Source organism: Brachyhypopomus gauderio, chromosome 7 (assembly GCF_052324685.1).
Source record: "Brachyhypopomus gauderio isolate BG-103 chromosome 7, BGAUD_0.2, whole genome shotgun sequence".
Classification (NCBI taxonomy): Eukaryota; Metazoa; Chordata; class Actinopteri; order Gymnotiformes; family Hypopomidae; genus Brachyhypopomus; species Brachyhypopomus gauderio.
This window is the reverse complement of record NC_135217.1, coordinates 8,548,530-8,574,714: the sequence shown is the minus strand read 5'-3', so window position 1 is coordinate 8,574,714 and position 26,185 is coordinate 8,548,530. Positions and strand designations below refer to the sequence as shown.

Below are 26,185 nucleotides of genomic sequence, written 5' to 3'. Positions count from 1 at the left end.
CCATTAACTGATGTACCACAATGTGGGGATTTTCTCCTGTGCTCATTAGAGCAGCTAGCTGATCAGACTAAAAGCCTGGACAAGTAGAATCAGCTGGGGCATGGGTCCAGAGATCATGTGACCAGCCAAGCACCAAAATGCTTCGCGCTTCTGTCCTCAGTAAGGTCTCTGGTTTCAAACTCCGCTCGAACGAGCATCAAACGTCCTCTGACAGAGGCAGGCGGGACAGAGTCTCGAGTTCTTGGATTTTAGAAAGCTGCTTCTTTCAGCAGAGGCTTTTTAAACAAGCAAGTGGTGCCGGCTGGGGGTTCCTGTTTTGAAGCACGCTCAGCACTGGCGCACCTAACATAGGTGATGATATTAGGTGCAGGTCACCTCAATAACGGCTTCCGACTGAACCACACAAAGTGCGTCCTATGTTGCCACCTAGTGGTCCATGGCAGCAATTGCATGGCACATCACAAAAATTGTAATACAGAGCAAAAACAATTTTTCACTTTAATGCGCCATGTAACATAAGAAGCTAGTTTAATCTGTTTGTTTCATAAAGTGATCCGAAATGCATCGGATCACTTCAGAGATAAACAGGTCGATCACGGAGCACCGACCGCTGCAGGTTGCATTTTCTGCTGCTTTGAGTTAATGACAGTGTTTTAATCCAACACCCTTGCGAGAACATCATGATATCTTATTAAGCTGAGTCCGACAGCTGTCCTCGCATGTTACTGAGCAAGGACGTTTTACATACTTAGAAACCAAAGCCTCAAGGTTGGAGGCCACAAGATCATCTTGGCTCCCCTTTCCCGTGACCCAGCGGGAGCACTCTGGTGTTCCAGGGGAAAAAACAGACGCTCGCTCTTGACAGAAATGCCATTCACGTTGCTGCCGTCTGCCTAGAGCACGGCGGAGCCGCTGCAGTGTTTACACGCCGAACCAAAACATACTACACATCCGGTTGGTGTGGCCCGACTGCGTGGAAACCCTCACCTGGATCACAGGGAACAGAGCGGGTGTGTGTGTGTTTGTATAAAGGGCCAGGTCAAGGCCCAAGGCCAAGGGAAGGCCTGTCTCCAGAGACGGAGCAGGGGCCGGCGTTAGGAGCTGCAGGACACCGCTTCTCCGGGGCCCCAGGTGCAGAGCAAAGAGGGAGGGAGGGTCCGATACCCAGACACCCAAATCCACCCAACCCAACACTCACTACACCCAAACCTGCAAAAAATCCTCATTGATGTAAGTGTAACATATGAGAAGAGAGAGAGAGAGAGAGAGAGAGAGAGAGAGAGAGAGAGAGAGTGTGAGAGTGAAGGGCCAACATTCTGATTTTTACAAGACAAACAACAAGTGCAAAGCTCTAGTTTCCATCAGTTTTATTCACACAGTTCATACTGTAGCGGGTAGTTAGCTTCTGAGGACGGGTCACAGCACTGCATGTACTGGTGATAATCAGGAATGAGTTAAAGTTCTATCATTATCCATATATATATATATATATGTATATATATATAAAAATAGTGTTGCTAAAAAAGTATAAATTAGACCTACTGCTCAAAACAATTCAATACACAAAAAAAATAAAAATAAAAATCACAAAAAAAAAAGGACAAGCAACCATCTGCTCTTTACAGTCAACAGAAAGCATAAAATAAAATGATGGGCCTATAAATAAGGGTGAGAATCTTTTTTTAAATATTGCAAGTGTGAGGATAATGCTGGAAACTCGATCTATGCTGTACAAGAACACTTTGCATTATGTTAACAAACATCTCTCCCTTTCCCGTAAAACAAGACTGCAGTAACCTAAACAAACATGTATTCTCTTGAGTGTGTAAAACCAGAAAATAAACGTCTTCAGAGAGTGTACAGTTTGTCGTTGAACTCTATTAAACTGTGAAAGTTGTGTATAGAAAAAGAGGTATGACTATTTGCAACTCCCTCCAAAGCACGAGCTCGGTATTCGAGACACTTGCACCCTCTTGTGGCTATAAAGCTCACACACACGCACACAGAGGCATGGACGTCATCTAGTCTGACTCTAGGCCTAGAGGTCTTGGAAAAGTTATGTCTAAGCAATATAGTTTGAAAACAGGCTTATTTTTGTCTGCATGCACATCTTTATAACAGCTTTACTCTTTGAGACAGGAGTGTACAAGGCATTACAAGACACAAAAATATTAAAGTCTCTGTGACAAACTTGTCAGGAAGCTAGTTTTTTTTTCCAGCTTAAAAGGCCATCTCATAAGTCAACTGCCACACTAAACACTTTAAAAACACCATGATCCATTTGGACACGAGTGACGTAAAACATGGTTCCATGTTTTGTTTTTTTTTAAAGAAATTTAGAATGAAGATGCAAGTCCAATAATAATAATAAATAAAAGCTTTGGGGCCTGTTTAGAAAAAGTTGCCAGAAACCATCTAAAATGTTGCAGAAAACAAAGGCAACAAATAATGAAATCCAGTGCATCAATGACAGAAGAATAGCTTACCACAAAACAACTGCAGGATACTTCAAAGTAAAAGTGTAGCTGCCTCCTATTCAAACAGGGTTTGTATTACAAGTCATTAAACAAAAGGTTTTTCTCCTGCCAATTTTTAGGCTTGTTTGAGCTTGACTTTTGACATCAGGAATGTCAGAATTGAACTTTGTTTTGCCCTACAATGGCTTTAATAACAATACAAGAACATCCTAATTTGAAATGGTGTCTTATAGAGTGGATAGATTATAGTGCAGTTTACCAAAAACATAAAGACCGTTCTTACAACTGACAACCTTTTACAACCATGAATGAAACTTCCAGAACATTAGAACAAATGTTCTCTAAAAGGACAGTCCCAATTAGGAACATAAAAAAAACAAACACTCTGGCCAGGCAACTGCTGACAAAAATGTGGCAAAAAAAATTGATTAACCTTGCTATGATGAGCAAAGCATAACAGAAAGAAACGTGCACACAAATGCATGGTGTGAAAGGGGGAAAAACAGTTGTTATTTCTATGGAATCACGTTCTTTTGTACAGGTTCTTGACCCGGGACTGACATTGGGGAATCAACCACCGCAGCCAATCTGGGTTGGAGTTCCCTGGAAAAGCAGTTTAGTGAGACAGCCTGTGCCAAACAGCGGGGCTAGGATGACACCCTTTACCATAATGCTACGAGCACTCAGAATTTCAGGAACTGCTCCTGTATTGCATGCCGAGTCCAAAAGTAAAATCCGTGAAATTCACTGGGCCTTATGAACAGCACCCATGTAAACAGTGTTAGAACAGCCCACCTAAACCAAGCTGCATCCCTATTCAGTTAAGGGCTGACTCTATGGTGGAAAATGTAGCCTTTTAATTCAGGGGGTTAGTACATTTAGAATTAAAATTTTAATGAATTTGATTCCTCATGCATATGCAAGGTCACCAGCGTAATCTCATGAATATGTAGATTAGCACAACTAAAGCAACATAGCTGGTGTGAACCATTAAAAATACACATTTGCAGAGATATTAAAACAATAAAAACGGCAGTCTATTCAATCAAACAAACAGATGTGAGCTCCCAGGTACCACGAGTTAGGAACACTGAACAAAACAAAAACAAAAAGAGGTAATCTAAAATCTTCTAAACCAGTTTTAGAGACTCTTTAGCTCAAAGAAAATAGTGTGTACAGTAACTAAGGCAACAAACATGTTCAAAGCTCCATTGGCACACGCAAAAAAAAATGTACAAGAGTCAAACGGTGGGAACATGAAAAACCCTACGAGGGGAACAAGACCACACAAGAAAATGAAAATGATGAGACATAGTGTCTTAGCCCCTCTTTTGGTTTAAAGTAGATAATTCAAGCTCTGAAGAAAAATTCTCATATTAATGATTTTGAGCATAGCATCTATATGGTTTCTGTTTGTTTTCTCATGGCCAATGGCAAGTTGAGGTTTGAGGTGTGTGTGTGTAGGCTATATCTCTGCCCAATAAAGTATTGCCAATGTCCATCAAAAGTATCACCGTTATCTGTGCCTCATTTATAGACACTGTTCTAGAAACAGGTGCTCCAGAATAAACATTCTAACTATACCATGACAAAAAGCTACAAAGTGATTTGAGACCAGTGTCTAGATCCACTACTCTCTTTCATTAACAGTCCATGATGCCATTGGCTGGTGGCTTTGCGACACCTCAGGCAAAATTGCACTTGAGGAAAACGAGCTTGTTCATCTCCTCGGCAGAGACCTGTCGCTTTTTCTTCATGGCCAACGTCTGCTCACAGACGCTAATGCACTCTCCTCGGATGCCCACAGACGGCACGGCCAGCAGCCACAGCGCCAGCCGAGAAAGTTTGGGGTACCTGTCCATGACGGAGCTCCAGTACTGAAACAGGTCACCTGTGGCGTGAAAGAGTGGCTCACCCAGGTACTGGAACAACTCCTTCCGGACCTGCGGCTCCTCGGCCGCACACGATGGCTTCTCCACCCCGCAGTCTAAGCGGCCTCGCTTGGCCACGTGTGGCCCATCAGCATCCCTTTCGTCTCCGGAGATCCCGGACGAGCCCCCGCTTCCGGGCTCCCTCATGCTGGCGGCCATTTCGCAAGCCCTAGAGATGATCTCCTCGTGCTGGTACCCGGGCACCGGCCGCAGCTTGAGCTGCGGGTCCAGGATCATGGCCACCTGATGCACTCTCTCCACTTTGAAGTTTTCCTTCAGCGCCTCCAGGAAGTAGTGACAGAGCTTGCTGCCAGCGCCCGCCTCTCCAGCCTTGGAGGTGAAGAGCTTTTCCAGGCGCAGGTAGACGGGGAGAACCTGCTGCAGCGTGGGCCAGCGGTCGGCACCTAGTTCCTGGGCCGCCAGCCGCAGCGGGGCCAGCAGGCACGCTAGCGTGCCGAGCAGGTGCTTGTTGAGGCCCTGCAGGAGGGGAGCGGTGCTCTTGCAGCGGCCGTAGGCCTCGCATATGGCCTCGAAGTTCTCGTGCACCTTGAGCAGCGCCTCGGCGGTCGCGTCCCAGCAGGGAGGCGCCGGGGCCTCGTCGGCCGTTTTGCTCTCCCGGTTGAAGCTCGTCGAGCCGGCGATGTCGCGGCACGTGGCCAGGAGCTCGCCTAGCTCGTGGAGGCCCCGGGCCTGGAGGCTACGACGGCCAAGGACAGCTTGCACGGTGGCTGCCAGAGAGCACCCTGCACACCGTAAACTCAGGCCTGACCGACTGCAGAAAGGCAGCAGCGAAAGTCGGGGCTCGGTGACGTATACCGTACGGATCTCGGACATGACAAACTCTGAAAGGACGTTCTGCACCCAGTGGTGTATGTGTTCTGGGCCATCTCTCAGGGAGGCCTCCTTAAGGCCCAGTACGTACCGTCGAAGTCGCACTCCCTCGACCTGATACGCCGTCAGCACATAACAGGAGTCGGTTCCAATAGTCTGCGAGTGGCAGGTCACGGCAATGCCTAGGGAGGAGTTTGACCCCAGGGCACACGTGACCTTCACCTTGACCTGGTTGTACATGCGGGGGAGCTGTTTCAGGGCCAGAGAGCTCATGTCCCCGAGGGCATCACGGATGGAGTAGGCCCCATGCCGAGAGCCCGTGTCCACCAGAGTCTGGGCCAGTTTGAGGAAGTCCTTGCTGCTGAAGGCGCTGAGGAGACCCAGGTCTGTGCACATCATACGCAACAGCCGTTCTGCCACCTGCTGCCGCTCCTTCTCTGGAAGCAAGTTTCCCTCTGGAAAACAGTAAAAAAATATATATATCTGAATATACCTGGATGTTTAAATGGTAAAGGAAAAGGAATAAAAAGAAAGAAAAAAATGCACAAACAACAATAGCCCCCAAAGCACCAGGACCGCCCGACATATCCTAACACAGAAACACCGGTGGCACACGCCAACCCCTTGATCTACTTGGCAATGCTGAGCTGGTCTGGTTTTGCTGCACAATACCAAAGATTTCTGTTGGAAAAAAAAAATCTAATCTGATTAGGTCCAATCTAGAGATGTCTGAATGGCATGCATCTAGCTTAATTAGAATGACTTTGAGCTAAACAATTATGGATTAAGAGTAAACGCCAACAGCATTATGAGAACAGAGAGGGAAGCACAGAGGTGAGAGACTGTGTACGTCTTCTAGCACAGAAGTGAGAGACTGTGTACGTCTTCTAGCACAGAGGTGAGAGACTGTGTACGTCTTCTAGCACAGAGGTGAGAGACTGTGTACGTCTTCTAGCACAGAGGTGAGAGACTGTGTACGTCTTTTAGCACAGAGGTGAGAGACTGTGTACGTCTTTTAGCACAGAGGTGAGAGACTGTGTACGTCTTTTAGCACAGAGGTGAGAGACTGTGTACGTCTTTTAGCACAGAGGTGAGAAGGACTGTACATGTGTGTGTGTGTTATACTTTAACCAGGAGACCAACAACGTGCTTAAGGATTAAAATGAGAAGAATGCATATACAATATAAAACTGCACAATATTAAGATGCCAACTGCCACAAATTGTTCTATATGCACAAAAATATTTGTATTTATTATAAATATTTTAATTTGTTTTATTTTCTTCCTTTTGAAATACAGAGTAAAGTTGCCTGAAATTTAGGATTCATATTTGCTTTCGTCACGGCGTTGACGCAAAGACATCAGACTGTTGTCGATTGCTGTAGAACATCGATGTGTAATTTGATCCACCTTGAGGATCAGGCAAACAGTCAGCTGCTAACCCAATATACTCCAGTATCTGAGACCTAGCCATGCCACTCAGTCCCTGAGCTGCAGAAGCAGCTAGCAGGAAGAAACAGCTACAGATTTGGCTTGAATATCCGACAATCCAGATGGGTCAAGGGTCATATCTCCTGAGAAATAAGTAAATGCTATTTTGTTTTTTATTACACAACCAAGTGAAATGCTGAGCTAGCCAATAAATATTCTGATTTCTGGTTTAACCCACGTAGAACCTAAACAATCCAATCAGGAAATGTGGAAAATAGCTCTAGAGACATACAAGAACTGCAGCCTTCCAGGATAAATTATACTGGGTGGGCAGAATTAAATCAAATGGTCACTTGTTGGTATTCAGTCCTTATAGATGGGGGGCCGTATAATTCATCCTATATCATTAGCTGCACAAACAGAATTTGGAAGCATTTTAATAACTTACAAAGAATTAATTCTAAGATGTTTGAAAAACAAGAAGGCTTTGGAATCAAACTATAGTTACTGAAATATGCATATCTGATCTGATCTAGTGCAAGTAATGTCAACATTTAAAGGGTAATTACAGAAAAACTTATCATTTAAGCCACCAAAAAAAAAAATGAATGGGGACAAACCAGAGCTAAAACGTAGATCACTTATTCACTATGAAAGCCCTGATTGTATTATTCTGTGTCAATATTAAAATGAAAATGTAATACACATTTGCATTTACATGTTCAAATGCAATAGTTCCATTTACAATATGGTAGACGTCTATTCATATTTCATTTACACATACATTTTGATGCCTTATTTGTGCCTTTATTGAAATGAAAATGTATTTCCCGATTTGAATTATCAAGTTCATGCAAAGGTTGTATCAAAAGTATAATTAAAATGCTATATGCTTAATATTCATTAGCATTCAGAGATGCATTAAGTATAATTTTTCAACCTCACCACCACGCTAAAAATATGTCAATATTCAAATGTTAATGGGGGAAATAGGATCGTTCCTGTTAGCAATAACATTACAATACCAACAGGGCTCAATTTTGAAAATGCAATCCGAGCAGAATGCATTTGCATGGTCTTCCACTACAGTCAAATTATAGTCAAATTAGATTCCATCAGCCTTCCAATCAGATTTCACAGCCCTCCACTTTATTCAGCCAATCGGGTTCTACAGCTTCCCACATCAGGCAGCCAATCAGGACGGGACTAAGCACACTAAGCAGTACAGGCAAGTTTTTTTAACATGACCGCAGAAGCGCTCATTAGATTAATTCAAAGGGTAGCAGACGATTTTACACTCGATTAGTGTGAAAGGTTAATCAAGCAAGCGGCGGACATCTCTGCCTTATATGGTGCTACTGTGATTGTTATTGCCAAATTGAGCGCTGTGGCAGAGCAACTGAGTGTGCCTCGAACGAAATCACACTAACTTGAACATTCAAATCGGGAAATACATTTTCATTTCGATAAAGGCACAAATAAAGCATCAAAATGTATGAGTAAATGAAATATGAATAGATGTCCTACCACATTGCAAATGTAAATAGAACTATTGCATTTGAACATGTAAATGCAAATGTGTATTACATTTTGATTTTAATATTGACACCGAATAACTTCCATATGATTGGACCCCATGGCCCCATCATTAAATACCAACCGCACATCAGGAATCAAATATCCTGTTTGTTACCAGTTATTTGAACCTTTTTCAAAACTGCCACCATATGGTGACCCATTGTGTTAAACATAGCTATAAAATATTCTGTAAAACAACCGACTTCTGCCGGGGTTAGATGAATGTATGTATGTCACACCTTTAAAATTCCCACACTGTCTCCAGGAGATAAGGCTAGCACCAGGTTCCTTCAGCCTCGACTCTCCGATAACATCACTAATATCCTCTGCAAAGACTCCATGGGATGTGCTGTATACTTATGAGGTCTATTTTTAAGAAGGATGTCAGGGTGTAGATTTGGAAGCCCATGGGAATATGGGTAGAACAGAGAAATGTACCGAGGGTACATGAGGGCAGTAGGGTGGCAATGCGCTAAGCATGCGGGTGGGCACCTAGCGGTAGGACAGGCAGATGTGGACTGAGGATGGGGGAGGGGTGGTGGTGGAAGGGGGCAGATACATTCAGGACTGGGGGTGTGGCACTGGGGGCATGAACACGTTCAGGGTTGAAGGTGTGGCAGTGGGCAGGTCAGATGTGGGTGAGGTGCGGGGTGTGGGGGGAGGAGGGGTACGTGCAGGATTAGGCGTGTGGTACAGAGGTGTGGCGGAAGAGCAGGAAGAACGTAGCCAGGGTGGGATAGGAACCTGGAGATGGTAGCTAGAAAAAGATCAGATGTATATATTCACAATACATGCACACGCGCGCGCACACACACACACACACACACACACACACACACACACCACACACACCACACACGCGCGCACGCACACACACCCCACACACACCCCACACACACCCCACACACACCCCACACACACCCCACACACACACACACAGAGAAAAGGTACATGCACGTGTTGGGGTATTAGAGGTATATGACGTGCAAGGAAGCATCCTACCAGTTAACTATTTTGAAATGTAGGTTTTTTTTTTTTTTTTACTAAAGGCTTATGCTTAAATTTGACCATTTTAAATTGTACACATTGCACAACGTATGCATTCACTTCACTTCCAAAATGTATATTTAAAAAAAAACATACAAAAACTATGAAATCCCCCACCCAGTAAGTAGCTTCCATTCAGAGCTGTAGTCCCTTTGCCAGTTAGTGCTCTGCGTATGCGAGAAGCCCAGAGTGTTGGAGAAGCTCCCCAGATTCCCTCATGAAGCTGACTGAGACAATGCCAAGTGTGTGGAGTATTCATTTTATAAAAGTCAAAGTTTCGATGCATTTGCAGTTACTTTAAAATGTGGAAAACACCACAAATAAGAGGAGGCGTGTCCAAACGTTTGAGTGGCACTGGTTACAGGTGGGCAGGTAGCGTTTGGTTCAGGGCTATGGGGCAACCATGAGAACACATATTTTAAACAGGGGGTGGGAGGAATCGGGAGCACGTAGGTGCGATGTACTCACGATAGGATGGAATGTGGTTCCTCTGGGCAGACTGGGGAGACTTCCACGGCTGCTCCTGAGAGGCTGCGGGGGTCTGACTGACCTTAGGGGGCTCTTCCTTGTTGTGATTCTCATTATCCGCTGAAGAAGTGAGAAAGGAAAAAGAAAAACACAAGAACATGCTGAACATTTCATATTCTGAAACGTCTTGTAAATCACTCCATTATCAGAGAGGACGAGAAAGTGTATATAAACAAAAAACAAAATGAAACGTGCAATATAATGTCAGAGTGGTGCACACTAGAATTCTTGGTGCAAGTGTCCCGCTCTCATGCCTCCTGATCAGTAACCAGTATGTCAAAGGCAAAAGTTCATTCCAGCACACCATGCTGGTGACATGGCACACACATGGGGAACCACGCGTGTTCAGATGAGCTCCTCAACTAAACGATGAATGTCGATGAGAAATGCTGAACACAGAGTGACTGATGACATGCCACGCGGGATTACACGCCTCTATAGCAGATTAAGACATTCCTTCAGACAATGTGATCTGATCAGAATGAACTCGAATAGCATTCCACGTTTGTGAGACGCTCGGCACACATGGTACGCGCATGCTACTGAAACACAGCGACACCAGGGTGGGGGGGGGGTTGGTCCCAGCTTTGTGAACTGAGGCGAATCAGGGTGAGGGAGCAGGGAAGATCTGGGGCCTGGCCATGGGGGGGGCGTGCTTCACTTACCCGCATGGGATTGCATGTGCTCCATGAGGTTGTTGTAGAACTGGAACTGAATCCCACAGGATCCGCAGGTGAAGGCTTCTAGAACACAAGGCCCACCGTCTCCTTTTTAGAACACAGTCGCGCTAACGCTAACACGGGCTAAGGCACCCAAAATGGAGGTCATTTAACAGACAAGAAGGCAGGTCGCGGTGGCCTCGGACAGAGGTGACTCGAGCCGTGCATGCCGAGGCATTAATGGACAAGTGATGAGATTAATGATGGAAATAGAAGAGCATGCCGATGACAGGAAAAACGATGAGGGCCAAATGAAGAAGAGTGAAGAAAATCACTGGAGTGATTCCTAGGTGCACTTACTCTGTGATGGAGGAAAGGTGCTCGGAATCATGGGACTTGTAGTTTCTGCAAACCAAATAAGGAGTTTTGAGTTACTTTATAAATGTATTCCGTTAATGATTGCATGTTTTACGGTTTTTTAATAAAAGGAGCATTATATTAAAGTAATCTGTTTGCTTTCCATTACTTTGGGATTATTTTTAACCCATTAACTACCCAAGAGTTTTGAAGCACTGGTCTTGTACAGTGTCGGTCAGTAAGGCCCCCCAATAAGTTCCTACAATCTCCTGCGTTTTCTCTGTGCGGACTCACAAACAACTCAACAGTCATGTAAAGGTTCAGCAGTCCCGCACAACAACCCATACAAGTAGAATATTTTAGCACGGGTGGGAACAAACCTTCTACACACTGAAACAGTGCGGCTCTGTTTGGATGTGCTTGTGTACAGACCTGTGCAATGGGAGATCACCGGCTGTTTTTATAACGTGAAATTAAAAGAAAACAAATCTACGTTTGCCATATTTCCCCTATACACGTGCACAAATATCCTGCCAAAGTAACCAGTGCAACCAAACCAATAATTTGTCATTTTCCATACAAGCAGGAACTCTTTGTGCTAGATATAAAATTAAGTTTTTTTGTCATTTCATTTTAATCATGATTTTATCATCTGCATTATTTATTTGAATATAATTTTAATGAACGATAAGGTCGAGCGATTGCTCTACGATGCACAAAACAATGAGCGTCAAAGCCGAAATTTAAACACAGCGCCTGCTGCTTCTTTTCCGATAACAATATGTGGCACGTCTGACAAAGTGAGGCAGAAAACAGAAGCAGGAAAAACGCCCAGCGGATCAATAGCGTGAGGTGCGGCTTTCACCGCGGACACGTTTAAGATGGCACACGCCACCGAACGCCGGCCTGCCGCCGTTCTCCTCTCACGCCTTCCCTTCTTCAACTTTACCTACATGTAAACGTATTTTAATTATATATCAAATTCTATACGTTAATTCTATAATTACCTTATAATTAGGATTATTATTATGTATAATGTTAATATTATCAGTACTATGAGAGGCAACAAGTGATCTATAATAAAGTTCAATAAAGCGCAGCCATTAAACTTGCCAAAACCCGAACATGCTGGGTTGAACATGACATATTTGAAACAGTAAAACAAATGCGAGCTGCTGATTCTGTAGCAGTGCGACAAGAGTCGGGGGAACTATTCACTCTGTCTGCACCATTATCGGGGAAAGAGGAAGAATGGGTGGAAGTGTAGGAGATCCTCGGTAAACTGTAACGTAATCCTGCAACTTACCAGATTTCCACATTTTAATATGTAATCGTACTCTAATTAATGTATTTTTTCTGTAACTGTAACGGAATACAGTTAAGCATGTTTTGCATCCTGATTGCATTACACATATTCTGTTACTGCCCAGCCCTGCTCACAAGTAAAATTAACACGTTGACATCGGTGAAAACAAATCTTTTGAAAAAGGAAGAGATATGTCCAGCAAAGCAAAGGTTAAGAAATTACGACTGGAGTGTGGGTAGAACTACTGGAAATATGACTTCTTCTGCAATTTAAAGTGGCACGCTCCACTGACTAAACAATCTAGGGACACGCATTAAAGCTTCCAGGATGTACCAGGCAATATTGTCTAATTCATCCCATCTCATTGTTTTATGCTTTGCAGTAGTAACTCTGGTAGGGTGTGATAACTGTCCTAGTTTCACTAATTAGCATCTTTTCATACAAGAGGTTGAAAGAAAATCGAAACACTATGCTCCACTATAACGGACACTACACTCCACTATACAACCTATAGACTCTACACTATATAACCTATGGACACTACATTCCACTATATAACCTATGGACACTACATTCCACTATATAACCTATGGACACTACATTCCACTATATAACCTATGGACACTATATTCCACTATATAACCTATGGACACTAGTTCAGTAGGGGTGTTCAAGGTGGCAAATCTCCGAACCCTGCTGGGGCGTGGCCCGAGTCAGCCACTTCAGCCCGGGCCTGTATCAACCCACACACTGAGACGGAGTTCAAAACATTAGTGACTGATGACGTTCAAACGAGAACTACATAAATATGCCACGTCTGTACGCGCAGGCACGCAGACGAACAACCCTGCCCTCCCAGGTTTCAACACAGCCAAAGTTACAACGTTTCTGAAATTCCAGAAATTCATAACATTTCATAGCTTGACGCCGTGACTTACCGCTCGAGCTCTGGGAATTGTTGGCGTCCCCGCGGCTCGCGTCCCCGCGACTCCCGTCCCCGCGGCTCGCGTCCCCGCGGCTCGCGTCCCCGCGGCTTGCCTGCCCCGATGTCGCTTTGCCATCCATTTTCAAACTGTAAGAGTTTTCTGAAAAACCAGCGGCAGAAAGAGTGTGTCGGACCGTGATGAAGAGCAGCGTCGCTGCAATTGCCTGCGATTCCACCGTCGGCGAGAAACCAACGGTCTAACGGAGCCGACGCCATGCTAAAACTAACACAAGCTCTTTTATAAATAATAGACACTGTCAGATCTCTATAGAGACACAGACTACAGGACTATGTTTTACATTTCATCAAACCAGAACCCCAAGAGGCTCAGACATGCTAGAGAATATTTTCAAGAACACATGAAGTGGCAAATACATGATGCACCATGAAAGCGTTTTCCTATCCTGTGCCACTTGGTCAGGCCACAGGAAACACAAAGCCTGGGTGTACCAAGATCTTAAGACCCCCACATTAAAATACATCTGTGATTCAGAGCTAATTGGGATTAGAGCCCTTCAGAAACAATACCATCGCTCTGACCCATTTCTAAAGATGCAGTGTACTTTAAATAGCTCTCTGTGACAAACTCCCCAGCTGAAGTCTTTACTGAAGGCGAATGGAATAAATGGGGGGGGGGGGGGGGGGGGGGGGGGTTGTTGTGACAGAGGAGGGGATAAAAGGTGCATGTGGGCCATGACGGGGCAGCATGTCATTCCCAGCCATCGCGATCGACTCTCCCACACCCAGAGGTCGGAGGAAGGAGACAAATCCACGTTTACACAGGTGGATACACCGAGCACTGCTGGTGACATAATCCACATGCCATTTCTGAGGAAATTCCCCAAAATCCTGAGAATAACCAGGAACGGCAAAAAAAAAAAAAAGAAGACAAAAACATTCAACATTTTCATTTTATGGTTGCTTTTTGTCTTTTGGCTACGACACAAGAATAAGACGAGAGTTGCCAGACATCTCTTACTGAGGGGGGTGTGCAGGGCCACGTGCTCCTGGTAGGGGTTGAAATACTTGTATTGTTTTCCACAGAACTCGCATGTGTAGCTCCCCGTTTCTGCAAGCCAAACAAAACACATCACGGCATGAACATCTCCTGCACAAAGGTCACAAGGGCCAACACCACACACCGATATCAATGACGATGAATGTTTTTTTGGGGGGAAGGGGGGATACTAATGAACAAAATGTCAAAATTACTAGGCAAATCAGCTACAACAGCAGAATTTTCCAAACTTTTACTTGGTCCTATTTTCTGAAAGGGCTCGACATCCTCCTTGGGTTCTTCCACAGGAATCACATGATCGTAGGGATCTAGACGGAGGACAGCACCAGGAAAGACAAGTGAGGAACAGAGGCTAGGGTTCTCCATCACAAACTGGGGTTCTCTATCACAAACTCTATCTCCATACCGAAGTTAATCAGCAGAGGCTGGGGTTCTCCAACAGAAGAGTTACTGTACATGCTGGTCTAATAAACTGCAACATAACTACATGTTGTGTTTTGCCATCATTATCTTAACCATTTCTATCAGCAGTGCGTAAACACAATAAGCCCCGTTTCAATGATCCTCAAACCCGCGCTGCAGACAAAAGGTGGAAATACTTTACTAACAGTAGTATGTTTACATTAAACCCAGTAACACTTATGTGTCCCCTAGCTATGGGAATTCACCTCTGTCTCTTATCTCGGAGAAATATTAAAACACAGGCAGCAAGTCAGGACCGGCCGTGTCATGGTGAGGTGAAAAACACGTCCCTCTGCCTTTAAAGAGCACACAGCTCATAAGGAGGCAACCCTGCAACTATTTACCTGCACAGAACTTCCATACTGCCCCCTACAGGCTGTACTGTGATTACGCTTCTTTTTAGAAGGTAGAGGCCACAGACGTAGGTAGAGGCTAACCTACGTCTGTGCCCCACACCCTCGGACCCCGGAGGACGACGCTGGTGGACGGGAGGTGGGGGGGACTCACCGTCCACTGCGTGGAGGTCCCGGTGCTCCTGGAAACAGCTGTAGTATTTGTACTTTTTGCCGCAGACGTCGCACGTGTAGCGGAAGGAATCTGCTGTCGGGCAGGGAGCAGAAGAGACCAGGGTGGGGCTGAGGAACCGGTCGGGGGGGGGGGGGGGGGGCAGCGGCACAGTCTGGCTGCTGAACGTGAGGATACGCTCGGGGAGCATTTTCAAAAGGAACAAATGGGGACGGTGACCAACAAAAAAAATTCGGCGCACTTTGCGAAGAATCTCTACTCACTGTTGGGGCCGTGGGATCCACCCTCTCCGGACACAGTGCTCTCCGTCTCTGCGAGAGAGAAGGAAGAGTAAAGTAATGCACTTTGTTCCGACGACTGAGACCGAGACACCATATCTAATAATAATAAAAAAAGGTGCCTTCAGTCACATAAGGAAGCTTCCAGAAGCCCCGAGCATGATGTAAAACCCTCTGCTGTGTGCCCAGACTGAATCCCAAATGGCCCCTTGCGCCGCGTGCAAGTGCACTACATAAGGTATGAAATAATGGCTTCTGCACCCTAGAAGTGAACCATAAATTGAACACAAAGCCATTTGGGATTCAGAAGCAGTTTCGATTAAAGATGGAAAGAGAGGGATGGAAGGACCTGGGGCAACACACACCATGCCACCCGCTGGGTCTGACACCGCATTTCAAATTAAGAGTAAAATAAAAGTCTCCAGAACTTTGCTTGAGTGTGTCATTGGCTCATGTCTCCGCTGCAGTTAAACTGGGATTTTTTTCCCCTTCTGCTGCTGGGATGATTCAGGTTTTTTTTTTTTTACTTCGCACTGCAAGTTCTGTTTGCTGTAAACAGTGAATTATCTCCGCACTGCTGATTTCAATTACAGCTGGTAATTTTTCTGTCATCAACTATAGTTCCTTTCCTTAGTTGACCTTGTAACTGATTGCTAAGTACAGTACTGTGTTTTGTTTCATGTAGCTTTTTTCCCCTCCTTTTTCCAAGACCATTTCAAAATGATTGATTTAATTATTTTGTTCTAATGCGTTCGCTGTGACCAGCGTCCGTGTCTGGTACTGATTGCCTCTCCTCCCATCTTTAACCTTTCCTGTATCAGCACGAGGAAACAGAAACAGTAACGGTTCCCCCAGCCCAGCGATGGAGGTAAACGCAGACGACACAAAAATACATTATTGAATGTCCATTGTAAGTCTGAAACAGTACTTTTTTTTCACCTTCTAGGGAAGGAACTCCTGTGGGGATTCTGGGTAATATTAGACCTGGTTGTGGAAACTGTGGGTTACGTGGAGGTTCTGACTGTACCTCTGTGCGCCCGGACGTGGGTCTGAAAGCAGTTGTAATACTTGTATTTCTTCCCACATATTCTGCACACGTAGGAGCCTGTGTGAAGGCAAAAACAGAACCTGCGTGAAGCACGTTTCGGCGCGTTCTGGTACGTTCCGGTACGTAAGCGCCGGCGTGCGGTACCGGCAGGCCTCACCTTGCGCCTGGGAGTTGCGGGAGCCGCCGATCACCACGCAGATCTCGGCCGGCAGGCTGCTCTCGCTCGCCTTGCCGTTGCTGGCCGTGGCGGCGGATGACGAGGTGCGTCGGGGCTCCACCTTGGCCGCGCCGACCGCCGCTTTGGGCGGGGCGGAGGGGGGCGTCCGGGCCGGGGACGTCTCGGCTGCGGGGACGCTGGGCTCCGCCGGCTCCCGCCCGGGGGTGCTGGACGCTTCCTTGGTGCTCATGGCTCCGTTTTGGCTCGGCCGCGCGGTCTGGGGAACAGGGGCAGATGTGGGAGCGTCCCGCAGGAGAGCCGTTAAAAACGTCAGCATAAGGTACCGGCGTATTCAGCACTGCAGTCCCTGCAGATATTCTGGTGCACGTGGGGCCCCCACGCAGAGCTACTGTGCTAGAAGTCCAACTAAAGGACACGACCACAGAACAATACACCGAGCAATCCCGTTTGCACCCAGCGAACTGCACACACAGCGAACCACACAATTCAACAGCCCACTGATACAAGAGCACACAAACTCTAACATAAAGGACCTTAATTAAGTTTCCCTTCTATCAGCAGTGGGGCAGATTGACGCAGTTCTGCCCAGGGTGAGGTCCAGAATAATGCGTTCAACACCGGTTGAACATAAATTAAGTCGCAAGAACACAGGCACGCAAAGTTAATCAATCATAATGTAGCTACGCCGTTAACTTAAAATACAGTATCGCAGTGTTCATTTACAATCAGATTAAAAATACTATATTTTGGATGTTACACAGAGGGAGTAATAGAGGTCTGTTAAAGGTCAGAGTTCAAATAAGGTTCAGAGTTTGTTAACAGGTTTTATGCACTTGGCCCACCTGCCCATAGACAACACAGTCATTCTATTTTTTCCCTTATGTGAAACTCTTAAAATAATAATTAAAAAACAAATAACCTGAATAAGCAGCTCACCTGCCCCAGCAGAGACAAGGAAAGATCACCACCAGAGAAGACAAGGACGGGTCACCATCAGTGACCAGACAGCAGGAAAAAACACTTCACTAATCTCTTTTAACACTGTTGTTTTCTAACCTGGCCATCATCCAACAAGCAAACTAGGCATCTTGTGTCTGTATTTTTATTCCGATCACATGAACCAGGGTTGAAATAAAGGGAAGATATGTTGGGAGATATGCACAGATTCAGACACCCGGGGCTACTGAACGTACCTTTTAACTTCTGGGGCCTCGTTATCTAAATGAGAACACCTGCAACAGTGGTATGTCCTTTAAATATATATATATATATATATATATATATATATATATATTATATATATATACACACTGGACAAATATATACCGCGACTGCCTTCCAGAGCAAGAATACTAACAGAAAATTCCATATGCAAGATATGAACACACACTGTCCTAGCAAAATGCTCTGCAAATACAGTCTTGGGCATCAATACAAACCGTTCTGTCCTTAAATGGCAAATCTACAGCTTTCACCTATTCTAGCGCTGTGTTAGAACAGGCAGCCAGATTTCGATGCGCACACCGCTCAAAAAACCTGCTGACGACACACACCTCCTCGCACTTCAGAGAATTACACGCTGCGATTTTTCGCTGGGTGCTATTTCACGTCAGACATCCACAGACGCCTCTGGTGAGGCTACATCGCCGTCCCTGATAGAAAATGGCTACACCTCAGACGACAAATGAGCCGTCAGCCTAAATTTTAGGAGGAGGATATATTTTAGTGATTTGACCCATTTCAGTAATAATTTGACTTAATTTATAGGGCTCAAGTATAGGGGACCCCCCCGACCCCCCCCCCTCCTTATTATTTTTAAATATTTGATTTGCCAATTTGGGGAAGCCAAAGAACACCACCCAATTTGTACATTTATACGTGAAAAACAGTATGTAAAAATGTAGGCGCTCCAGCTAGTCACAGCTCAGGGGATCTGAGGCCAAGTCTCTCAGCTAAGTCAGTGTTGGCTTCTTTTTAATCTAATGGATCACAGCATCCTTTTGTCCTTGTGCTGTTCAAAGAAAAACTTTGGTACAAAAGTCAACATGCAAGGAGTTCTAACCGCAGTCCTGAGCGTGATGACATGATGTAGACCTGTAAGGCAGTCACTGACTTGACAGTATTTAGGTGGTTACTATCGTGAGAGGTGACAGAATAAACGCTTCCGTTTGTGAAGCAAACAAAACCATAACTTGAAAACTGGCTTTCAATATTGCTATTAAATACGGAAGGCGGGACTGTCAATTAAAGATTAGCCTGCCAGAGAAAAGTGTGGCAACTTCTAGGCAGCTCTATGTGGAGTGCTGTGATTGGCTGGGTAAAGACGACACGCCCTCACTTCAAGATCAAACGCTAGTGGAGAACACAGAGCAGACTTTTTTGTTTGTTGTTTTTTTCTGATTCTGATTTCACAGTAACTCCTCAAAAATGTAAACATGAAACTACAGAACATGCATAAACTCCCAAATATTTGAACTTTTACTGGCTATGCAGTTTCATGACAGGGAAAGCATCAGGAGCACGTGGTCACAGCCATTAGACAGCGGGATGATACACAAACTGCTGTGCTCCTATTAACTACAACACGAGCAGAAAATACTCATTTCAGTACTCACAGCAAAAAAGATTCGCTGCTTTTTTCAGGACCGAGCAGAAAATGACATGTCCAGATGCTCCAGTTTTCCTGCACCAGAAACACTTTGCTGGCCTGCACTCAATTACTGAGGCCTGTCTACAACCAACAATTTAAAAAAGCAATAACTTAAAAATATATTTTTTGGGGGGGTGGGGGGGATTTCCCCTCCATTTTTTCCATTAACTGAGATGGCTGAAAAACAGAAATGTCAGGTCTTAAAATTCCATTCAAATGAGAGGGCAACGCAATAAAGCTTTTTCAATTTATATGCTAATGTTCCCTGAATTAAATTTTAATAACTGGGAGCTATTGAAAAGCAGACCTGAATTATATGAAAATAAATCCTGAAAGAGCAGTCTAAAATTAGAAATTCAGGACGGCATCCCGCCTGCTGCCGGTCCTGGCTTGCGTGAGATTACATTTTTTTTTCTCCACATAAATCAAAATTGCAAAGCAAGCTTGAGATAGAGTGGGAAGATCTACGCCATTGTTGTTTATGGAGTCATGAAAGCAAGTGTCTGTATTCACACAAAACAGCCAACAATGTCCAGTTTTTGCAGACCAACATGAACAGACACTGAAGGACACATTTTTTGCCTCTACAACATGCCATGCCAAATTCAGCACGCCAAAAAACACTGAGCATTATTTAGATACTTATGAATTTAATACAAATTAATCTTGTCCTGCAAGGAATTACTCTATGGTTCCAGTTTCATCACTCCCCCTCCAAAATTCCAGGAATGCCTTCCGTGAAGAGACAGATTAAGTGACAAATACGGTATTTAGTAATTGTTTGCGATGTTTACGTAAACTGTACGAAGTCGAACGGTCCGACCTCAGTTTCAGGTCAACAAGAGCTTTCACAGAAGCATGTTGGAGCAGGCAGGTAAAGGAAAATATGCTGTGAATACAGACACACGGCTCACGCATGAAGATATGCAAACACTTGGCATGTGTAACGCATGTACGGTGTGGATCACCATTTCGCAGAAAAACCAACTTTTTCCTCCTTCCACAACCGTGTGCAATTTTGACAGATGGTACAAACATCTTTCCCGGGCACCGCGTAATGAGCATTTTGAGGGGGAAGTACAGAGTACGAGTTAAAACGAGTGTGTTGCAACATGATATGGCTGGTCAAAAGAGAGACGGAGTCCTGGTTAAAACAGGCAAGCTACCAGAGGGGGCGACAACAAGCCATTAAGTAACACCAAGTCACAAACTACTGGTTAATGTAGAAAAGCTGAAGAAAAAAAAATTAATTTTTTTTCAAAATTCTCTCTTTACCAAGCTGTAGTGAACTCAATGACCAGTGAGGCCTATCTTGTACCTTTGAGCTTGCAGTCACAACAACTCAAAGGTACTCTGAAGGTAAATAATGCTTATTTAGTGCACACGGGCTCCACGCTGCTTGTGTTAAACGGGTGGAAATGCTCTATGGCCAGCAGGACAAAAGCAGGGGCTAAAGTAACTTTACCAATCAACCAAAAAACAAAAGGATCATAACAGATCATCTGCCCTGAGTTTGTAACTTGGGCCATTTCTTGCAGTAGTGCAGGACATCCAACGATATTGTCCTGCATGTTGCTCAGGCTAACCGAACGATGCTGCTAACGCAACACAAGTCCCTGCCACGACGGCATTCTGCTACGGCAGACAGTAACAGCTGCTGAGAAGGAGGATTACAGAATACAAGAGTTCACAAAGGATCAGTGAGCCAATGTTGTGTAGAAAATAAATAAACAAGCAACCGAATAAGTCGGCTTCGGACGAGGATGCAAATTACACTCTCGATGCAAAATACGCAAGTAAATCAGGTGCAAGAGGAAGACCACCACTGCATCCACAGCCACTAGTGATACGCCACAGCTCCCTACGCTGGAGTTCTGATGGACGAGGTGCTCACAACAACCGCGGGCCCAAACTGCGCCCCCACAGCCTCCACACCTTCGAGCGTCCCGTTTCGGACTGCGGCGTGTACCTCCTGCGGTGCGAAGCGTCACGGCGAAGCCTGTGTTTCCCTCTTCCCTCTCTCCTCCCACTCACGCGTTCGTCGACTGCCAAACCCAGCCAACCAGGAACGAGATCTGAAAACCAAAAATACCCAAGAATTAATCTGTGGGTTAAGAATTAGCCGCTCGTTCCCCCGCTTATATTAAAACTACTGCAAAATCAGGCCCATAGACTGTAAAACGTCACGCGGAACATGAATGCATCTGAAACCAGCGTAGTGTAGTAAGACAGGGGGGTGGGGAAACAGTTCTAAATATTTTAATGCAAATTCTATTCTTAGAGTTCGAGTGAGCAGGCAGAAAACCAGGCCTGAATCCTTGAAAAGGGGAAGCCGCTGAAGTGATCTGCACTGTTGTTCCACACAGCGTCGGCCGCGGGTCACCACAATAACTCAAACAGATGCTGCACACAATATTTAGCTGCTATAAGTAGAACATGAGCAGTTAAAATGTCTGAATATCTTAACTTTTTCCAAACGGCAGCAACAAAAATAAAAAAATTGGTACCCGATCCGTACAGAGTTATTAATGTGCTTCTCCACAAACCTTTAGGCTCGTGTATTTATGCCGTCAAAGGCAGCAACGTCTCTGCAGGCACCAAGGAATGTTTAGGCTCCATCACATCCTGGGGTCTAATTTTTCATCTCTGAATCTGTTCCATCTCCTAGAGCTCCTGGCTTCAGAAAGACCACCACAGCAACTTTTACCAGACCCCCAGTTCCATGAAGGCCCTGAAACTGAGCGCCTGCCACAGGTGAGAGAGTATGAGCGCGATCTAGCCCAGTGCTCACCAACACGAGAGAACAGCAAACCAGAGAGCTTTAGGAACCGTCACAATGACAGCTGGCCTGGTGTTTTCCTCACACCACAATGACATCAGTCTTGTTATTTTGGTTATCATTTTCGATCAGTACAGATTAAAAGATAAGCAACACACAGGAAATATAAACAAAGACTGTACTTCTTATTTTTACAAAGCTTATACTGGATTTATACCGGTTTGGATCAATTGCCTCATTTGTGTCGTTATAGTTTTATAAGAACAATGGATTTGTAACTGAAGTGAATATTCTCTACTTTGTTAAAGCAAACTATCTTGGCTTGAATCTCATAGTCTGTCTCATTCTCTCTCTCTCTCTCTCTCTCTCTCTCTCTCTCTCTCTCTCTCTGTCCAAATCTATGTCCCTCTCTCCCTCCCGCCCTCCCTGTCTGTCTCCATCTCTCCCTCTTTGAGAGTGTGACCCTCCCTCTCTGGTCGTGATGGGAGGTTTAAATCGTGTTGTACAGCCATGGTAATTGTGCTGTCCACGTCTTCTTTCTAACAGTAGATGGGCTCTGTAAGCTGGATTTCAATTACAGTTGTTTCGGGGGTTTGGTTCTTTTCTCCAGCAATTTTTCTATCAACAACCTCAGCTGTTCTCCTAAGATAACTACTAAATGCACCTACAAACATGTATGTGCTAAACCCAATTTCAGTTACACATCAAATTTCTTTCTGGATTCAGATCACTTCCTTCTCTTCTCATCACAGAGCTCTCAAAGCTTAATGCTAGATATGCGCACATCTCCCAAATGCTAAATCCACAGTTTTAACGACAGCAAAAGATTTTTATGAAATCACCTTGTACTGTAGATACGAACAAATACCATGTGACTTTAAACCCAAAGAATGTTACAAAGAGCCATTATTCCAGATCAACACACCACACACAAACACACACAAAGTGCCAGGCGTGCCACCAAACCTGCCCTGCTGTACTCGAGCCTCTGAGCTGCAACTTTTGTTTTGTCAGTTATTTCATTTTGTTGAAAGTACACATCAAAATGAACTTCCCAGTAGTGAGGTCATGTTACTATATTTAAAGTCAAAGGGCAAAAGCTCTGGTAGATGTTTACCCCTCATCAAAAGATGACAAGGGCAACACAAAAAGAAACAAAAAAAGAAGAGATGACGACACAGCGGTGTGTTACATTAGATGAGCAGTGTTGTCAACGATTTGGAATTGCAAACTCGGCCCAAGGTCAGTAAGAAAAGCCTCACAGGGAGGTCAGAAGGAAGTGACAACTAGCAACAAGCAGAATTACATTATTTAAACACACACACACACACACACACACACACACACACACACACACACACACACACACACACACACACACACACACACACACTTCAGCTGAACCTCTGTTTCCTTATGCGTTCTCCCCTACGCACCTCTGAGATCATGGGGCAAGCCTCTACCACCCCCCCCCCCCCCCCCCCCCCCAGCAGCTCCACACAGGCATGGCATGGCCTTCTGCCCAGACCCAGCGCTGAGAAGCGCCCATTACAGGTCTGTTTGAAACTCAGGACTCAGGGGAACGTAAAGGTCAGTACTGATCGAGAACAGGTACCCACCGACTCACTACTCTGGACAGCCAGCCGAAAAATAAATCAAAACGAGCCCGAGCAGCTTTGTGTTGACAAGACCATTCTAAATAGAGGAGAATTCACTAATGATTTTTTGGCCTAATTTATAAGGGGAGGAGGTAAAAAAAAAAATCCCATTAGTTGATCTTTTGTTTCGTCCACGAACGGACCGCATGAGCCCACCTAACATGGAGGGAAGTTGTGAAGACGCAGGCCGGAGCTTCCCGCCCCACTATTAGCACATGGACTCGACCAAAGAACGCCATGTTCACACAATAAAGTTCTGGACCTGAAGAACCGAACATGAACTCTCTGATCAATTACCATTAACCCAATCAACCACGCAATACTTATAACAGATCAGTTATACCCTAGTGGTGTGATGCCCCTGTGACTGTCCTGTGTAGATCCCAAAGCCAGCCATGCTGTAGGGTAGCGTGTACTCAGTGCATTAACTATGGGCTGCCTGATCTTTACAATATTGGCCTACTTAGCCAGAAAAAAGCAACATAATTCTGCACAGAAAACGTGAACCATCGCGAGGAATCCGCTGCTCAAATACTGTCATTACAGCACATATGCGAAAATTCAGCTTTTTTTTTCCTGCGAGGCTGTGTTAAAAAGCGGACTAAATATGGTGGAGATGCACGTTTGAGCTCTGAGGTGATTCTAAAAACAAGCCTCGCTGTTTTCATCCGGCTGCCGTTTCACAGAGATATAAAAACAACGTAAAGCACACACGACTGAGCCGCTCTCTCAAAATGACTAAACACTTCATTTGTAAAAACAGAAAAAATCCCCCAACTAAAGTGAAATGCAATCAAATTAATTGTAATTTCTTAATTTCATTGAATATTTGACGATAGGTGGCGCTAATTTCATAACAAAAACGAAAACGACATTCAGACTGTAAATTTAAACAAGCAAAAACATTTTCCCTTCGCAAATAACAAAACATTTTGCTGTAATGAAGCTGTGCAGAGAGATTGCTGTGGTCGATAAACCGACTACCGGCGCCAGTGTCGCTTTAATCGACGAATATGAGCGGAATTCATTGGAAAATTTGCCAAACATGGCTGCGACTGCTTTTTGTGTTTTCAGATGTTCCCCTGCGCTAGCTAACGTGTTTCTCAGCCGCTTTTAAAAATGTCCAAAAGCTTAAACTCGGCTTTTTAAAAAAGCGAAAGCACGACTATGTGGCCGACCGTTAAAACTGCTACGCGTACCCGCCGCCCGACTAAAGAGCTGGAAAACTTCATTTTGAAAACGCTTCCGTACCAAAATTCAACAGATCAGACCCGTAGCGCGAGACGGCAGCGGCGGGAGAATTGGCGGGCGGATAAGTTGCACGCGCTTACCGAACGAGCATTTAGTCTCGTGCAGTCCAGACGGCTTTAATTGCGCAGGAGGTGCGGGGAGAAGCGTCGCGTGCGCGCGGCCTGCGGGGAAAATTTTCTGAAAATGAAGATTTCTAATTCAGAAAGAAAAAAAAGCGGAGCGCGCTACGTTTGTTACCTCCCCAAACGGTGCGGGTCATGCGGATAAATTTTCAGGGTATGAAGAATCCTCCCACTCGACTCTCGAAAATGACGAAATAGCTGGAGACTTTTGGGAGCGAATTCGATTGTGGAGAATAAAAAAAGAGAATGTTGCTGAATGTTTCTGCTCTTGCTTGCTGCTTCCGGGAGGTTTTCGTGGGGTCTAACCGAGACCACACGATGCTCACGGGCGTTGCTTCACCGTTGGCAAGGATTATGTTGCAGTATGTCCCGTTGCACACAGTCATCCGCCATCATGCAGAAAAGAACGGGTTCCGAATTTGCGAGGCTTTAATTCAAAATTATATCAGATATTTGACATCAGAGTATAATCTCATATTGGATACTTGGAAATACTTTTTAAAGTTGCTGTAGAAAGAAAATAAACTGCATTTGTGATGAAAAATACCCTTGTACAAGTTTAATTACTAAACAAATTCTGATATCTGTGAGTATACTAATGCCCATCCTCGGAATTCAAGTCTACCTCTGTCAGCGACAGGCTAAACTAGCTGCTATGAAGTGTGTTTAATTCAGAATGTAGAAAACCAATTATGGGGTATTTCATTTGGCAAAAAGAGAAACAAGCCGTTCCTTGTTATGTGGTGCAACAGAGAAATGCTTGATTTTTGCACACTCTTGATTTCGATCTGATATGTAAAGCCAAGGAGACCCATCCTTAGGAAACTAATCATTGACGACTTTTGCCGAGTAATTTTTTTTATTTTACTTGTATTGTATTCGCTTTTTCTGAAATGAAAGGAATGGTATTTTGGCTCCCCCTAGCGGTGGATTTGCAAAAATTTGAAGATTTGTATAAAATTGGATGGCATGAAATGCAAATTTGAGGATTAGTTGTCTGCAAAGAGAATTGGAATCAATTTTATGTTTTGTGAGATAAAAAAAATTAATAAAAAAAAGAAAATTAATTTGAGTGAAGTTCCAAT

At 44.6% G+C, this 26,185-nt stretch overlaps 1 protein-coding gene across 9 annotated transcripts; it reads right to left on the bottom strand.

Annotated features, from left to right (window-relative positions):
- Positions 1-1,352: 1,352 nt before the first annotated feature.
- On the bottom strand, positions 1,353-25,503 carry znf618 (zinc finger protein 618). Of its 9 annotated transcripts, none has more exons than XM_077011446.1 (14): positions 25,216-25,503; positions 25,059-25,139; positions 21,226-21,365; positions 16,620-16,896; positions 16,442-16,519; positions 15,400-15,447; positions 15,119-15,211; positions 14,344-14,457; positions 14,111-14,200; positions 13,085-13,231; positions 10,844-10,888; positions 10,490-10,567; positions 9,765-9,884; positions 1,353-5,694 (listed from the first exon to the last, which is right to left on the bottom strand). In XM_077011446.1, the coding sequence occupies exons 1-14, from the start codon at positions 25,235-25,237 to the stop codon at positions 4,163-4,165; spliced, it is 2,865 nt and encodes a 954-aa protein (XP_076867561.1). In that variant the 5' UTR covers positions 25,238-25,503; the 3' UTR covers positions 1,353-4,162. The 9 variants fall into 9 exon arrangements, with proteins under 9 accessions (XP_076867561.1, XP_076867563.1, XP_076867562.1 ...); XM_077011448.1 differs by having other exon boundaries at positions 14,386-14,457; positions 25,216-25,502; XM_077011447.1 differs by having other exon boundaries at positions 15,119-15,208; positions 25,216-25,502.
- Positions 25,504-26,185: the final 682 nt, after the last annotated feature.

Coding starts and splice junctions, on each gene's coding strand:
- znf618 (XM_077011446.1), bottom strand. CDS start 25,237: ATGACCCGCACCGTTTGGGGAG. Junction 16,897..21,225: donor CCGAAACGGGACGCTCGAAG/GTGTGGAGGCTG, acceptor CCTGTTCCCCAG/ACCGCGCGGCCGAGCCAAAA. Junction 15,448..16,441: donor CCACGTCCGGGCGCACAGAG/GTACAGTCAGAA, acceptor TCTCTCTCGCAG/AGACGGAGAGCACTGTGTCC.